The 16,498-nt window shown below is 44.2% G+C and overlaps 1 protein-coding gene across 1 annotated transcript in view; it reads left to right on the top strand.

Moving 5' to 3' along the window:
- The window catches only part of RUFY1 (RUN and FYVE domain containing 1), a 63,287-nt gene that overhangs the window by 19,374 nt on the left and 27,415 nt on the right, over positions 1-16,498 (top strand). Inside the window, exons 6-10 of the mRNA XM_032846798.1 lie at positions 6,977-7,038; positions 9,655-9,720; positions 12,529-12,598; positions 14,941-15,042; positions 15,816-15,932. Coding sequence (XP_032702689.1) covers positions 6,977-7,038; positions 9,655-9,720; positions 12,529-12,598; positions 14,941-15,042; positions 15,816-15,932 — 417 coding nt within the window. The remainder of the gene's footprint in view (positions 1-6,976; positions 7,039-9,654; positions 9,721-12,528; positions 12,599-14,940; positions 15,043-15,815; positions 15,933-16,498) is intronic.

The following is a 16,498-nucleotide window of genomic DNA, read 5'->3' as shown; positions in this document are numbered from 1 at the left end:
GATCTCTCTCTCTCTGTTTCAAATAAATAAATAAAATCTTAAAAAAAAAAAAAAGTCATGTTCACACCATACTGTAGCCTATCAAGTGTGGGATAGCACCATATCTTAAAAAAAATCAATGTGTAAATAAATAATAAAAATAAATTAAGCTAAGTAAACTAAACAAAAAGTCAATGTAAAGTGTTTTTTATTTTTTTAAGCATTCTTTTTTTTTTTAAGATTTTTATTTATTTATTTGACAGACAGAGATCACAAGTAGGCAGAGAGGCAGGCAGAGAGAGAGAGGAGGAAGCAGGCTCCCTGCAGAGCAAAGTGCCCGATGCGGGGCTCGATCCCAAGACCCTGGGATCATGACCTGAGCCGAAGGCAGAGGCTTTAACCCACTAAGCCACCCAGGTGCCGCATGTAAAGTGTTTTTTTAAAGATTTTATTTATTTATTTGAGGGAGCACAGCAGGGTAGAAGGTCAGAGGGAGAGGAAGAAGCAGAATCCCTGCAGAGCAGGGAGCCCAACGCAGGGCTCAATACCAGGACCCCGGGATCATGACTTGAGCTGAAGGCAGACACTTAACCAACTGAGCAACCCAGGTTCCCCATACCTTAATTTTAAATTACTTTCTTGCTAAAAAAATTCTAACCATCATCTGAGCTTTCAGCAAGTCATAATGACTGATCACAGATCATCATAACAAATGTAGTAATAGGAAAAGTTTGAAATCCATGATTAGCAAAATGTGACACAGACACAGGGGGAGCAAATGCTGTTCGGAAAATGGTGCTGATAGACCTGCCCAACACATGGCTGCCGTAGACCCACCCTTTGTAAACATGCAGTGTCTGGGAAGTGCAGTAAAGCAAAAGGTAATAAAACAATGTATGCCTGGATTCGTTTGATGAGCGTACCGTAATTTATTTAACCAGGGCCTTATTAACGGAGGTTGATTCCATATTACAACAGTACTATAAATATCCTCATGCCTCTTCGCACTGTTGTCCATTGATTTCCTTAGGATAAATTATGGTCTTTGTGTTAAAGTAAACATCCTACATCAGTGTGACGACGTCATGATGAGCACCTTGATCTTTTTCAGTCTCACAGACCAAAACAGCTCCTCTCAAATTTACATTTTTTTAAAGCATGTTTAGTTTTGGGGGTTTGTTTTGTTTTGTTTGAAGATTCATCTTAGAAAGAGAGAGTGTGCACGTGCTGGAGGAGAGGGAGAGAATCTCGAGTAGACTACCCACTGAGCGTGGAGCCCCAGGTGGGGCTGGACCTCACAACCCTGAGATCATGACTTGAGCCGAAATCAAGAGTCAGTTGAAGGTTGTCAGTTAAGCATCTGCCTTCAGTCATGATATCAGGGTCCTGGGATCAAGCCCTGTGTTGGACTCTCCATTCAATGAGAAGTCTGCTTTTCCCCCACTCTCTCTACCCTTCTCTCTGTTCATGCGAGTGCACACATATGTGCTCTCTCTCAAATAAAATATTTTTTTTTAATTTAATTTTAAAAAGCCACTTAACTAATTGAGCCACCTAGGTGACCCTATTTATTTTTTAAAGTAGGCTTCATGCCCAACACGGGGCTTGAACTCAAGACCTTGAGATCAAGAGTCACATGCTCTACCATCTGAGCCAGCCAGGTGCCCCACCAAATTTACCTTTTTGAAAACTCTGGAGGTCAAGTATTTTTTACATGTTTTATTTGCCATTGGTGGTTCCGTTTTTGTGACTCCCCCTTCCTGTTCCTTTTGTGACTCCCTGTTCCAGTTCCTCCCATTTTTCTGAGTCTTCCATTTTTTCTACTCCTTTTTATAGATTAATGATATTAACTGTCAGAATTTTGGTTATCAGGTTTTTTTCTGGTTTCTTACAGTTGTTTTCCCTGCAAGAAAAGAGTTTTTTTGCAGTCAAATTTATTTCTTTTCCCCAAAGATTGTTTTTACATAATCTCTGCTCCAACCATGGGGCTCAAACCCACAGCCCTGAGATCAAGAGTTACATGCTCTACTGACTGGGCCAGCTAGGCACCCCAGCAGTCACATTTAATGGACTTTTTCTTTATCCCTTCTAAGGTATTGTGCTTAGAAAGTCCTTCCCCATCTAAAAATTAACCTACTTTTTAAAATCAACTATTTTTTACATTTAAGTAATGCCTGTCATTTATTTTGACATAGTGTGAAATGGGAGTGTGGGTTTCATTTACAAACACTAAACCAGTTTTCTCAGTATCCTGTATCAAGTACATTTTTCTACTAATCTGAAATTTCACCTTTATTATGTGTGAACTATCCCTAATCCACTGAGGTTTATTTCTGGATTCAAAAGCCTACTAGGCTCTGAATCTCTTTATCCTATGTCAGTAACAGTCTTTTTTTTTTGTTTAAGATTTTATTTATTTATTTGACAGAGGGAGTAAGCACAAGCACAGGGGGAGGGGGAGGGCAGAGGGAGAGGACACCCCACTGAGCAGGGAGCCTGACATCAAGACTTGAGCCGAAGGCGGACACTTGACTGAACCACCTACACTTCCCTGTAGTATTATTTATTGTTAATTACCATCATTTAAGAGACAATCTGAGAGAACCTTGGAAGAGTCCTCTGAAATGACAGTTGTCAGCTGTTTCCTTCATTTTTTTTAGTTTAGGTTTTTTTTAAGATTTTTTATTTATTTATTAGACAGATCACAAGTAGGCAGAGAGCCAGGCAGAGAGAGAGGGAAGCAGGTTCCCTGCTGAGCAGAGAGCCCGATGCGGGGCTCCATCCTAGGATCCTGGGATCATGACCTGAGCTGAAGACAGAGGCTTAACCCACTGAGCCACCCAGGAGCCCCTCGTTTTTTAGTTTTAAATACAATTTCTATATGTCGGGGCGCCTGGGTGGCTCAGTGGGTTAAAGACTGTGCCTTCAGCTCAGGTCATGATCCCGGCGTCCTGGGATCGAGCCCCGCATTGGGCTCTCTGCTTGGCAGGAAGCCTGCTCCCCACCCCCACCTGCCTCTCTGCCTACTTGTGATCTCTGTCTGTGAAATAAATAAATAAAATCTTAAAAAAAAAAAAAGAATTTCCGTATGTGTGTCTGTGCTCAGGGTAGAATTTTTTTTTTTTTTTAATTCTAGTAGACATGTAGCATTATATTAGTTTCAGGTGGACAGTGTAGTGACTCAAGGCTTCTGTACATTTCCATGCTCTGTTCTTCAGCTCAGTGCCTCTCATATGCCACCAGGAGGTGTGAAGGCTTGCTGCTGGTGTCTGAGGGGATCCTCTTATGTTTAGAAAGTACTGTTCCAGTCTAATTTATTTCACATTTTTATTAAAAATGAGCATGCAGTGCCATCACATACCCTTTTTTGGGCGTCTTTTGAAATGTCTTTATCTTTTATCCGATAAATATAATGGAATTCATGCATAGGTTTCCTGTTGTGATATTACCTCTGCATTCCTAAAATAAACCCAAAGTGGCCATTGCGCGTTATTCTTCTAGCATACGCCTAGATTTCACAGCTCTTTGTCCCTTCTTGGTGTCAGAATTGTGTTAATCTCATAAAATAAGGTGGATAATGTTCTTTTCTTGTTTTCTGTAACTGTTTATTAGAGCAGGAATTATTTTTTTTATTTGAAGGTTTCTTCCTGGTATGACCTCTTCAGCTTTATGCTTTTCTTTTGGTCATAGTTTTGTTGTTGTTGTTTTTTTTTAAGATTTTATTTATTTATTTGACAGACGGAGATCACAAGTAGGCAGAGAAGCAGGCAGAGAGAAGCAGGCTCCCTGCTGAGCAGAGCCTGATGCGGGGCTGGATCTAAGGACTCTGGGATCACGACCTGAGCGGAAGGCAGAGGCTTTAACCCACTGAGCCACCCAGGCACCCTGGTCATAGTTCTTTGACCACTTTAATTTTTTACTTAGCTCTTGGTCTGTGTACTGGTTTCCTATGGCTTGGGACAATTTTTTAGTCACTTATATTTTTCCAGAAATCATTTATTTCATTCAGCAGATCTATTAGTTATATGAGAGTATTCCTTTATAGCATCTTAAAATCTCACTTTCTCATTTGCAGTATTGTGTACTTGCCACTAAATACCAATCATACTTGATAGAGATTTGTCTACTGTGTTGAGTTTGAAGAATCAGCTCTTGCTTTTATTGATCAGTTTTGCTTTGGAAGAAGGGCTTTATTTGCTTTCTGATCCATTAATGTCTATTTGAGTGTTAACTCTCTCTCCTTTCCTTCTGTCCTTCTTTCTTTCTTTTTTTTTTTTTTTAAGCTTTTATTAATTTGACAGAGAGAGAGAGAACATGAGCAGCGGGGAGGAGCAAGGGGAGAGGGAGAAGCAAACTTCCCGCTAAGCAAGGACCCTGATGCGGGACTCGATCCCAGGACCCTGGAATCATGACCTGAGCCAAAGTTAGATTTTAACCAGCTGAGCCACCCTAGTATCCCTCTCTTTCTATTGTTGGGTGTGTGTGTTTTTTTGCAGTTGAAAATGTATTTCTTTTTTATTTAATTTTATTATTTAGTTTTTTTAAGATTTTATTTTTGAGTAATCTCTACACCCAGTGTGGAGTTTGAACTCACAACCCAAGATCAAGAGTTGCTTGCTCCACCCACTGAGCCAGCTAGGCAGCCTTTATTTCTTTTTATTATTAATTTTATTGCAAAAGAAATGTGCGCTTGTTGAAAAAAGTTTATACAGAAGCATATCAAATGAAAAGTAAAATTCAAACTCCTTTCTCCCTTCCCCTGTCAATCTCACTCATCCCCACAGAGAACGGTAAAAACCGAGGGGAAAGTCTTCCTAGAACCAGTTCTCCTTTTTTCTCTGCATTTATGTTTACGTAGTTTTGTTTCAAAGTGAATCCTTTCTTGCTCCTATTTCTGGGTAAGGAATCCCCAGCCCAGTAACCAGCAGTCATCACTGTATCTCCGGTGGGAGCTGACTGGGCTGAAAGAGGCAGGCGCTTCTTGACTGAGGGCTCTATGATTGCAGTCGGGTTGGTGACAGCGCAGCTACCCCTGAGGCTTCCTGTCTTGCTTGTCTGTCTTCTGGGCTGCGAAGGGAATCAGTGAGCTGGGACTGGAACAGCAGAGGCCTTCAGGCACCTCTGTTCTCTTGTGGTCTTCTCCACTTGCTCTGCAGCATGGTAGCTCGAGTGGCCCGAATTCCTCCGTGGAAGCTCAGAGGCATACACCCCTATAGGGAGAGCCAGGAAGAAGCTTGTGTTGCCTTCATTAATGTGGCTGCAGAAATCATAGCCACGTTTCTGCCGCTTTTGACTGAAGACAGACACAGAGGCTGCCCGGATCAAGTGTCGGGAATACAGATTGGTAGGAGGTGTGACAGAGAAGTTGTAGAAGCTCTCCCACGTGGCTCTGGCTCTGGCTTTAACATAAACGGTGTTACTCTGGGGACACCTGGGCGGCTGAATCCGTTGAACATCCGACTCCTGGTTTCAGCTCGGGTCATGATCTCGGGGTCGTGGAATCGAGCCCTACTTGGGCTCCGTGCTCAGCAGGGAGTCTGCTTGAGATTCTTTCCCATGCGCACGCGTTCTCTCTCTTAAATGAATAAATCTTTTTTTTTTTTTTTTTTTTAATGGTGTTATGGCGCACCTGGGTGGCTCAGTCGGTTAAGCATCTGCCTTCAGCTCAGGTCATGATCCCAGGATCCTAAGATCAAGCCTCACATTCCATCGGGCTGCTTGCTCAGCGGGGAGTCTGCTTCTCCCTCTCTCTGCCTTTCCCCCATTGGTGCTTGCGCTCTCTCTCAAATAAACAAAATCTTCTTTAAAAATTAAAATAAAAAATGGTGTTACTATAAAGAGTTAATGCTGTACCTATCCCTCTAGGACTTAACATTTTCTCCTGAAGCTTTCTTCATGTCGCTATACATCCCTCCGTGGCGTTCTTTCTTACAGTTGTGTAAGGATCTGTGATGGGGCTCTTACATGAATGAAAAGTATCTACTGATGGACCCAGTTTTCCCATTTTTCAAATAAGACTGGTTTCATTTACTCACACTGGAGTGGACAGTGGCAGACCAGGCTCTCATTCTCTCCAAGTGCTTTATTTCTGGACAAAGCCCTTAACATCCAGATGGAGGGGTTTGGGTCCTCCCTTGTTCTCCACAGCAGCAGAGAATGTCCCCTGGAAAATGAAATAGGACCATTTCACCCACAATTTAGGGATGGAAGGAGTCAGGATATCAGTTAAGGTTACCTACCACCTTGGTCTAGCAACCCAGGCCTCTTTTTTGTTGTTGTTGTTATTGATCTTTGTCAGCAACTTGATTGTCGAATAAATGCACAAAAATAACCTTGACAAGGGAGGAAAACTTCAGAAAATTCCCTTAAATTCTGATTTTTTAAAAAATGTATTTATTGGGGCGCCTGGGTGGCTCAGTGGGTAAAGCCTCTGCCTTCGGCTCAGGTCATGGTCTCAGGGTCCTGGGATCGAGCCCCACATGGGGCTCTCTGCTCAGCAGGGAGCCTGCTTCTCCCTCTTTCTCTGCCTGCCTCTCTGCCTACTTGTGATCTCTGTCTGTCAAATAAATAAATAAATAAATAAATAAAAATGTATTTATTTATTTAGAGAGCAGGAGGGGCAGAGAGAGAGAGAGAGAGACTCTCAGGCAGACTCCCTGCTGAGCATGGAGCCCAATGCAGGGCTCGATCCCGCCCTGAGATCATGCATGACCTGAGCTAAAATCAAGAGTCGGTTGCCTAACCGACTGAGCCACGCTGGTGTACTCCCCTCCCCCAAATTCTGTTTTTTTAATATCTTTTTCTTCTAGAAGGGGGTAGGGTTATTTTTCTCTTGGTTTGTGGGTTTCATCGATTGCTTTTATAGAGCTGGTTAGGCCAACTAGATGTTTGTAGGAAAGAGACAGGAACATAAATACCCTAAATTTTAAAGATACAAGGTTTGTGGAGAATGGGACAAGTCTCTCTTATTTAAACTTGTGCTTTTCATGTCAATCAGGTTGGCGTGATTGATTTTTCCCTCTACCTTAAGGATGTGCAAGAGCTTGATGGCGGCAAAGAGTAAGTACCGCCCTGCGTGCTGCTGCTCTTCATGGTTTTGTGAAATTCTGATTTTTATGACAAGGCTACATTGGCGTTGGCTTTGTGTGCCATTTTCATTCTCATCGGGTGTCTTAGTTACAGAAGTAATACAGTAATATTCCCTTGTACAAGGAACTGAGCTCTGCAGAATAGAGAAGACAAGTGAAATGTGCCCATTCACATCCCCAGCTCACTGCCCTGCCCGCCCCTCCCTCAGCGGGGAGACCCTACTCGGGTCTCCTCCCACGGCTTTTCCAAACGCCAAAGACATATCTGTTGGTCGTATAACTTGCCTTATGGTTTGTTTGAATATAAGTGGGACGGTGCTATTATATAGACATAAGTTCCCTTGGGACTTGTTCTTTGATCCTGGTGTCTCAGATGTCTCCTCGTGCCACACGTAGCTCTCCTTCATGCTGGTTAATGAGAACATTCTTTTAAAGGAGCTTTTCTGGGACAGAAGAGAAGTAAACAAAGCAAGCACTGTGTATAACATGCTGCCATTTGAGTTACGATAAAGAATATACATCCATATTTACATGCTGTACTTCCCCGCACATGGACTCTTCTAGAGTAGCATGTGGACCGGCTAACATGGGCTGCCTGGCGGGGAAGAGGCTGGGGGTAGTTTCACCGTAAGCCTTTGGGTTGTGTTTGAATATTTTACCACCTGTCTTTCAAATGTGTTCTGAGAAGGATTCTCACGGTCTGTGTGCCCTAGCAGCACACCGTATCTGTCAGTGGGAACCCCATTAATGTTTCAGGGGTACAAGGATTCACCCAGTTGAGACTTAAACAAAAATAGATTCTTGGGGCGCCTGGCTGGCTCAGTCAGTAGAGCGTGCAACTCTGTCTCAGGGTTGCAAGTTTGAGCCCCAGGTTGGGTGTAAGATCACTTAAAAATAAAATATATATATATATATAATTAATGTAAATAAATGGAAATAAACTGATTATCTACTAGTAAGGGGATAATTGAATAAATTATGGAACATTCAAAATATTCACTCTGTGATATATTAGGCAGACAGAACAAATTTCACCTACTAGGTATAGTAGACCTAAAGGGATTTCTGCAAGGTATTCCTGAGTGAGAAAAGTATGATATTGACAGGTATATACAGTTGACCTTATCTACTAGTAAGGGGATAATTGAATAAATTATGGAACATTCAAAATATTCATTCTGTGATATATTCGGCAGACAGAACAAATTTCACCTACTGGGTATAGTAGACCTAAAGGGATTTCTGCAAGGTATTCCTGAGTGAGAAAAGTATGATATTGACAGGTATATACAGTTGACCACTGAACAACACGGGTTCAAACTGCGTAAGTCTACTTATACATAGATTTTTTTTTCAATAAATACAGTACAGTACTTTAAATGTGTTTTCCTTCTGATTTTCTCTTTTTTTTTTTAAGATTTATTATTTTAGAGAAGGGGAGGAGGGGCAGAAGGAGAGGGAGAGAGAGAGAGTCTCAAACAGACTCTGCACAGAGCACGGAGCCTGGCGTGGGGCTCGGTCTCTCAAACCTGAGATCAGACCTGAGCGGAAACCAAGAATCGGCTGCTGAAGCAGCTGTGCCATCCAGGCACCCCAACCTTATGATTTTCTTTAACTTATTTCTTTATAAGACTAAAGTATATAATATATATAACACTCGAAATACGTGTTGATTACGTAATTGGTAAGGCTTCCAGTCAATAGTAGGCCATTAGTAAAGTTTCTGAGGAGTCAGAAGTTACATGCAGATTTTCAACTGCATGTAAGGGTTAGGGCCCTAACCTTTGCATTATTCAAGGGTCAACCGTATATCGTGTTTGTAGACAAACCTAAGAAATCCCTAATATATTTTTATGTTTCAATTACATACCCTACCTATACATAGGTACCTATGTGTAGGTACCTATGTGTATGACATAGAGGGGTATTAGGATCATATGCATATAGGCTCAGCAGACTATTCACGTGGGTTACCTGCACACCTATGTGAAGGGCAGAACAGGTAAAAGAAACAGCTGACCATGCTGAACAATCCAGCACCTGGGGCATGCACTTGTGTGAACATACATATATATGTAAAGAAGCTGAGGTTTGGAGGAAAGCGTAACTTTAAAATGTAGAAGTTTTGGGGGTTTTCTGTTTGTTTGTTTTTAAGCCAGACTGGTCAGCTTTATGTGTTAAAAGGGCTCTGGTGTGCTTTCTTGAGCCACCCTCCTTCCCTTCAGCACGACAGGGGCTGCTTCATCAGCCACCTCGAGGGAGGGCACCTTGTGCCAGATGGCTTTCTCTCCTCTTCCCAGATGCCCGGCCTGCCAGGGCAGGAGGGGGTCTGCCAGAGGTCTGCTCATGTTTGTGCATCTCCCAAGACCCTGGCCACTGTCCCTGCCACACCCCAACCCTTGGCCAGCTTTGCTCTCTGTTTATTCCGGGATTGGGACCAGGGAGACGTTATTAAGGAGGTCTGACTGTCCCTAGGTTTCCTGATGACTTTGGTACTTCTTCAAGGTGATCAACGTATTGGGGGATGGTTACAAAGTATTAGCCACAAATAAAAGGAATGTCTCTCTTTTTATGCTCTTTTTAAAAGGCACGAAAGAATTACTGATGTCCTTGATCAAAAAAATTACGTGGAAGAACTTAACCGGCACTTAAGGTAGGACTCGCTCCTTTCTCCAGTGTTACAGTTCGGTCTCAATACCCAATAATTGTTTCATGGAACATTTTTGAACTGCCATATATTCATAATTGACGCTTTTGCCAAACCAAGAAAGAAGGTTATCATGCTTATGTATGCAGACTGGAGAATAAGGAGCTTTGGGAATTCTTGGGTTCTTTGTTTTGTGTGGTTAGACGATGTAGAAAGCAACCAGATTATACCTTGAATCTCTACCCCTCGCCCCTCAGCCACCTGGTTGGAATTCACAGCCGCGGGAAGCCCTGTTCCAGCTGGCAGTCATCACGCATCCCTCTGGGGTGCCAGGGCAGTATAAAAGGGTTGAAAACCCTTCAGGGCTAGACTTTTGATGATAGTTCAGTAGCAAAAAGCAGGCGTCTTGTACCTTGATTTTTTTCATTTTAATTGGAAAGCTGCTGCTGTGTTTCCTGAAGCACTAGCCGATGGCAGTGGTGGTGGGGAGCGGGCAGAGATTCTCAGTCAGGGGTTTGGGAGACCTGTTGTTCTCTGTGTCTCTGAATCCTCTCTGAGGGTGTGCGGTGCATGTTAGCCCCGCTCCACGGGAGCGGCCCCTCTGGCCCCAAGCGCCAGTGAGACAGCTGAAGGAGCTGGCACAGTGTCGCCATATGGGGAAAGCTGCTCCAAGTTCTCCTTAGGTGTGATGTTGGCTACTACTGTGAGACATTCTTGATAGATCCATTACTTACTGAGCATTTTTATAAGGAACAGGTGTCAGATTTTATCGAGTGCCCTTTGCTTCATTGAGGCAATCATGACTTTTATCCCTTAATCTGTTGATGGGATGTTATTCATTAGTCGAAATCTTCATATTGAGCCATTTCTATATCACAGGGATAAACCCTATGTGACTGTATTTGTATTTTACTTTTTAAAGATTTTTTTCATTTGAGAGAGAGCATGAGCATGAGGGGCAAAGGGAGAGGGAGAAACGGACACCTGGCTGAGCAGGGAGCCCTATGCAGGACTTGATCCCAGGACCCTGGGGTCCTGACCTGAGCTGGAGGCAGACATTTAACCGTATGAGCCACCCAAGCGCACCCTGATTGTAGACTTAATAATCATTTTTTAATATGTAAACTGATGTAATCGTTCTCTGGTTTTTCCTCTCCAGTGTGGTGTCAAGGTTTTGCAGCTTCACAAAATGAATTAGTTCTGGTTCATGAGCATTCTTTGCTCCTTAAAAACATGAAGCTTGGGATGCCTAGCTGGCTCAGTCGGTGGAATATGGGACGCTCGATCCCAGGGTTTTGAGTTCGAGCCCCTTGTTGGGCGTAGGAATTCTAAAAAAAAAAAAAAGAAAGAAAGAAAATGTGAAGCTCAAAGCCTTTGTTGAGGCAGTACTTTGCTTTTCAGCTTTTCAGTTTTTCCTAAGTTTGTTTAGATTTTTTCCTTCTGAGGATATCTCTCTTTTGGTCATCTATATTTTCTAAGAAATGTATAAATTTAGTGACATTTTCTAAATTTTATAGTTGGTATAGAACTGAAAGTGGTATACTTTCAAAATTTGTAGTTCTCAAGGAGGCTGTGTGGCTCAGTTGGTTAAGCATCTGATGCCTGATCTTGGATCAAGTCTCAATCTCAAATCCTGACTTCAAGCCCTGCATTGGGTTTCACCCTGGGTGTGGCACCCACTTAAAACAAAAACAAAAACCTTGTAATTACCTCCATATCTTTTGTTTGTGTTCCCTTTTTCTGCTTTGTGTCATTGTATAATTTTCTCACCACCCTGCCATTCCCCCCCACCCCCCACCCCGCAATCCTTGAACCTTGATTCACAAGTCTCCCAGGGTTTGTTTCTTTGTCCCTGCCTCAGTGGCAAAAGGCACTAGTTTGGGGCAGCAGGGCCTGGAGCCAGACCACCTAGGTTCAGATCCCGGTGCCCCACCAGTGGGGAATGAACATGAGTGAGTTTTCCAATGCAAAGTTACAGTTTCCTCATCTGTGAAACAGGTAACAGTGAGATTTACTCACAGAATCATTGGGAGGGTCACATGAGTTAATGCACTGAAATGCTTAGAACAAACAGGGCCTGGCACATCGTCCAGAGAGGAAGTTACTGCTTGTTATTGTTGCCATTATTTTTATTGTTTATCAAATTTACATCAGTTTGACATGTGTTTCAGTAGGAAGGTAGTACAGATTACTTAGAGCATTTGAAAAATGAAGCAAAGTATAAAAAACAATTTAAAAACCTCCTTTGAGGGGCACCTGGGTGGCTCAGTGGGTTAAAGCCTCTGCCTTCGGCTTAGGTCATGGTCTCAGGGTCCTGGGATCGAGCCCCGCATTGGGCTCTGCTCAGCAGGGAGCCTGCTTCTCCCTCTCCCTCTGCCTGACTCTCTGTTTGTGATCTCTGTCTGTCAAATAAATAAAATAAAATCTTTAAAAAAAAATAATAAAAAATAAAAACCTCCTTTGCTCCTATAACCCCAGAGTACCAATATCTTGTTACAGATAATGATCTAGATAAATGACCACTGGCGCATTTTGGTTCCCATCTATCGTGTTAGGGAAAAAAAAAAATCTGTTTCCTTTCCAACTGGCTAAAAAAGAAATGGATAGCATATTTGGGGGGAAAGACATTGAAGCCTTTTCAGTAAATGTGTACATACGCACACATACATACGTATTTAGAATTCTCGTCTCAGTTCATTGGAGACCCTCGGCATTCCATCCACTGCACAGGAAACCTAGGAATCTGTTATGGTTCACAGGCTGGGGAGACAGCCTTTATAAGCTCACTGTTACTTAATGTGTTGTTTTCTCTAGCTGCACAGTTGGGGATCTTCAAAGCAAGATAGATGGCTTGGAAAAGACGAATTCAAAACTTCAAGAAGAGGTTTGTAACTTTCTGAAGTTCTTAGAATAGAGTGGCCCGAGGTGCAGAGATGGTATGGTTGGTGTATCTGACCAGAGCTTCTCGCTGGTCGGAATGGGATTGCTAAGCTTGGGTTGAGCTGCGCGGGGGTTTAGCGTTCTGAGTTCTGCATCCTCAGAATGTCTGTGTTCAGCCCTGCCGGGGCTGCCTATGAGCCAGGGCAGCCAATCATGAGCCAGTTATAAGTGACTTAGGTTTCACCACTGCACAGTGCACCCGGGGAAGACCAGGCCTCCTTGGGAAAGCCCAGCTCCTATGGTGAAGATGCTTTTCTCTTCCTCTTTACCCACCTTCCTCTGATGTAGTCTGTCCCCCTGCTGCCCAGAAGGCACAGACCATTATGAGGTAAAAGTAACCCTTGCCCACCCCTTCTGTATTTCGGCCTCTCAGGAGTATGGAACCAGTCTCCCCACAGTGTGGTCTTTCTCTGCTTTCTCACTAGGAAGAGAGAGAATGAAAGGACAGGAAGAAGGAGGGCTGAGGCCGAGGAAGAAAGCTTGCTGCCAGCTGCCCGGCAGTCTCCTTGGTGGACACATCTTGTCTCCTGTTAGCAGGAGGGGGGTTGCTCAGCCTTTCTGAGGCTTTCCACAGGTAGCGGTCCCTGGCTGCTCGGGCCTCCCCACCAGGTCTCCCTGGGGAGGAAGAGGGCTGTGACAGGGGCCAGGGCGTGACCCCCCCCCCCCCACCTCGGTGTGGAGGCAGGTTATGGCCAAAGGAGAGACATAGAGCATGCTTTTGTATGGAGGGCCCAGTTTAAGTCTTACTTTAAACTGATTGCTCTCTCCCACGGGGCCAGCCCTGAAAAGCTTTAAGGAGAGGAGGTCAGATTTGTGTGAGAGAAGGAAATTCAGAGGTCGCCTTCATAGATGGGCTTCCTGGGAGCAGCTTCACCACACTTAGAATTAGAGGACCCATGTTTCCCTGGGGGGGTGGGCCTCTGGGCCTCAGTTTAGGTAGGCAGGTCTTTGGACTCACAGTTCTCATCTCCAGATTGGATGATAACCCATACCTCACAGTGCTGTAGAAATTAGATTAGTATTCTGTAAATTTGCCTAATACAACACTTGGCGTGTGGAGACATCAGTTGGTTTTAGATCAAACAGATTGATTCTTTGCTCTCCCTGGCTAGGTGGCATACTTTCAGTGAAGGTCTAATTTTAGCTTTTGAAACTAAACAACTGGGTTATATTTTTCTTCAAAGGCCAACCGTTTTAAAAGAAAACCTGCTTTAGAGAAAAGTCCCTCTTCAGGGTGTGCTCTCTCTGTCTTCAGAGAGCGGATGGGAATTAGCATCTGGCTTTTGCCTGCTTCTTCCCCTTGTAGCAAGTAGCACCTCCTAGAGCCATGAAGTTCCTTTTTTGGGTGCAGCAGTTCATGGTTAGAAGCCCCAGTCATGGGTTCCTAGTCCGCTTGGACTTAGATGCTTTTGAGGAAGGTGAGCAAGGAGTTGGGTGCTTCAGGCCCTCCCCCCCTTTGGTGAATGATGCCAAGAGCACCACCAACTGTCCCTCTTCTTTCCCCTTCCCCAGCCTGCCCTTCTCTCGCCAGGCCCTGTTGGGAAGCTGGATAAGGAGAGGTTGGTGAGTGTACTCACGCCTCTGCCTGCCTCTCCCTAGGCATCCTGTTCCAAAACACTTTGCCCTAAACTATGGGAACTCACTCAAGGACAGGAAGAGGCTCTCCAGGGCCTGTCTTCTGATTCCTCCCCCAGAAGGCTTTCACTCTCCCTCCGGGGATCAAATATCCTTCTGCTTAACGGCTGGCAAAACTGAAAACCAAGAATCAGAACAAAAGCCCACAATCCCTTTGCTAAGTGAGAGCTACTGTGACCACTTTCATCATTGGTGTTTATATAGGCACCAAATTTTCCTAGGCGTTTTTCACCTAGGGCATTTTTTTTTTTAATTAGAGGTGAGAACATCCTATATAACCCACTTTTTTCCCCTCCCGCTGTTCTGCCCTAAGTATGTTCTCAGGTCATTAAAAGCCTCTGCAGACCTTCTAGTAACTACGTGTTCGTCTGATGCTCCCACTGCCATTCGTTAAACCGCTTCTCCAGGGTTGGACATTCAAGCATCTGTCAGTTTGTGTCCGCGAATGTTTGCCTTGAACTAGTTTGCTCTCGTGTTTTCAAAACTATGTCCGTGTATTACCTATTCAAAACCCAGAACTGAAACGAGAAACAAGGTATCAGATACGTGGAAATCCATCGTCACCTGCGAAGGTGCCGGACGTCAGCTTTTAAATTTTGAGCGGTGAGAGTAGTGCCGACGTCGAGAAACATAAACATCTTTCTTTACCAGCTTTCAGCTGCGACAGACCGGATCTGTTCGCTTCAAGAAGAACAGCAACAACTGAGAGAACAAAACGAGTTAATTCGCGAAAGAAGTGAGAAGAGTGTGGAGGTGAGACGAGACGCTGGCCTCACGGGGGTCGGAGGGGGGGGACGCGGCATGACGCACGCACACGCGAATGCGTCCCTGACCGACCTCGAGCCCCCTGTGCGGCAGTGACGCAGGCCGCGCGCAGTGCGCAGCTGCGGCATTTGGTGCCGCTGCGCCCGCCCTCCCTCTCGCGGGCCACCTGGGCCGCACTGGGATGCCACCCCCGGCGCCACAGCTGCTTGCACCTCCCTGCGATAGAGAACCCCTTTCCTGTGCTGCAGAGCTGCTGGCCGGCAGCTGTCCTACCTGATGACCTGAGAGCACGGAGAGACCATATCTGGTTCATCTCCAAATCCTGGGTGCTGAAGAACTTGCCAGGTAAAGGAAAGTCCACGCTGAATGGGGGCCTTTCCCACTGAGAACAACTGCTCTGCTTTAAAGAAAATTAAATACAAATTGTTTTCCGAATCCAACTTTCAAAAGTCTGGTGACTTGCTTCCGTCCTTCAAGTTCAAAGATATTTTTGAAATATCTTAACCTTTTTCTGTTATGCTTAAAAACCAGAATTTATCTTACATCTTTAAAAATTGTGACATTAAAAAGAATTTTTTTTTCTCTTAGTTTAAGTAGGCTCCATGCCCACGGTGGGGCTTTGAACTCATGACCCTGAGATGAAGGGTCACGTATACTCTACGGACTGAGCCAGCTGGGCATCCCAATGGTATATTTTAAAATAGACTGTAGTTAGCTCACTTCCATAAACAAACCATTCCTCTTCTTCTTGTTTGACACAGATAACAAAACAAGACACCAAAGTTGAGCTGGAGACTTACAAGCAAACTCGGCAAGGTCTGGATGAAATGTATAGCGATGTGTGGAAACAGCTAAAAGAAGAGAAGAAAGTCCGTTTGGTGAGTTTGCAGGACTGAGTGTGTTGAGAAGGTATTCCCTGGTAGCCCGCCAGGTTCTTTGTTGGCGTGTTTCAAACACGTTCCTTGATCTACTTTTAAAAACAAATGCGTTTTGGGGGGCATCTGGGTGGTTCACTATGTTAAGTGCTTGCCTTCAGTTGAGGTCATGATATCAGGGTCCTGGGTTGGAGTCCCTCATCAGTCTTCCTGCTCAGCCGGGAGCCTGCTTCTCCCTCTCCCTCTCACACTCTCCCTGCTTGTATTCTCTCTCTGTCAAATAAATAAAATCTTTTTTTTTTTTTTTTTTTAATTTTTTTAAAGGGTTACTACTAAGCTCTGAGTTTTTTCCATCTCTATAAACCTTTGTCAGGGATCACCATGAGATCAGATTCATGGTTGCTTTGCCAGTACAACTCCCTCACCCACAACCTCTGGTCTGTTTCTTTCTACCCAGTCTGCATGCCGGTGACCAGTGTTTTGTTTCTTTGTGTTAAGTAGGCTCTACACCCATCGTAGAGCTTGAACTTACAACCCTGAGATCAAGAGTCGAGGGTGCCAGCCGGGCA

Source organism: Lontra canadensis, unplaced genomic scaffold, assembly GCF_010015895.1.
Source record: "Lontra canadensis isolate GAN:19392208 unplaced genomic scaffold, GSC_riverotter_1.0 scaffold181, whole genome shotgun sequence".
Classification (NCBI taxonomy): domain Eukaryota; kingdom Metazoa; phylum Chordata; class Mammalia; order Carnivora; family Mustelidae; genus Lontra; species Lontra canadensis.
This window is presented reverse-complemented; position numbering and strand designations above follow the sequence as displayed.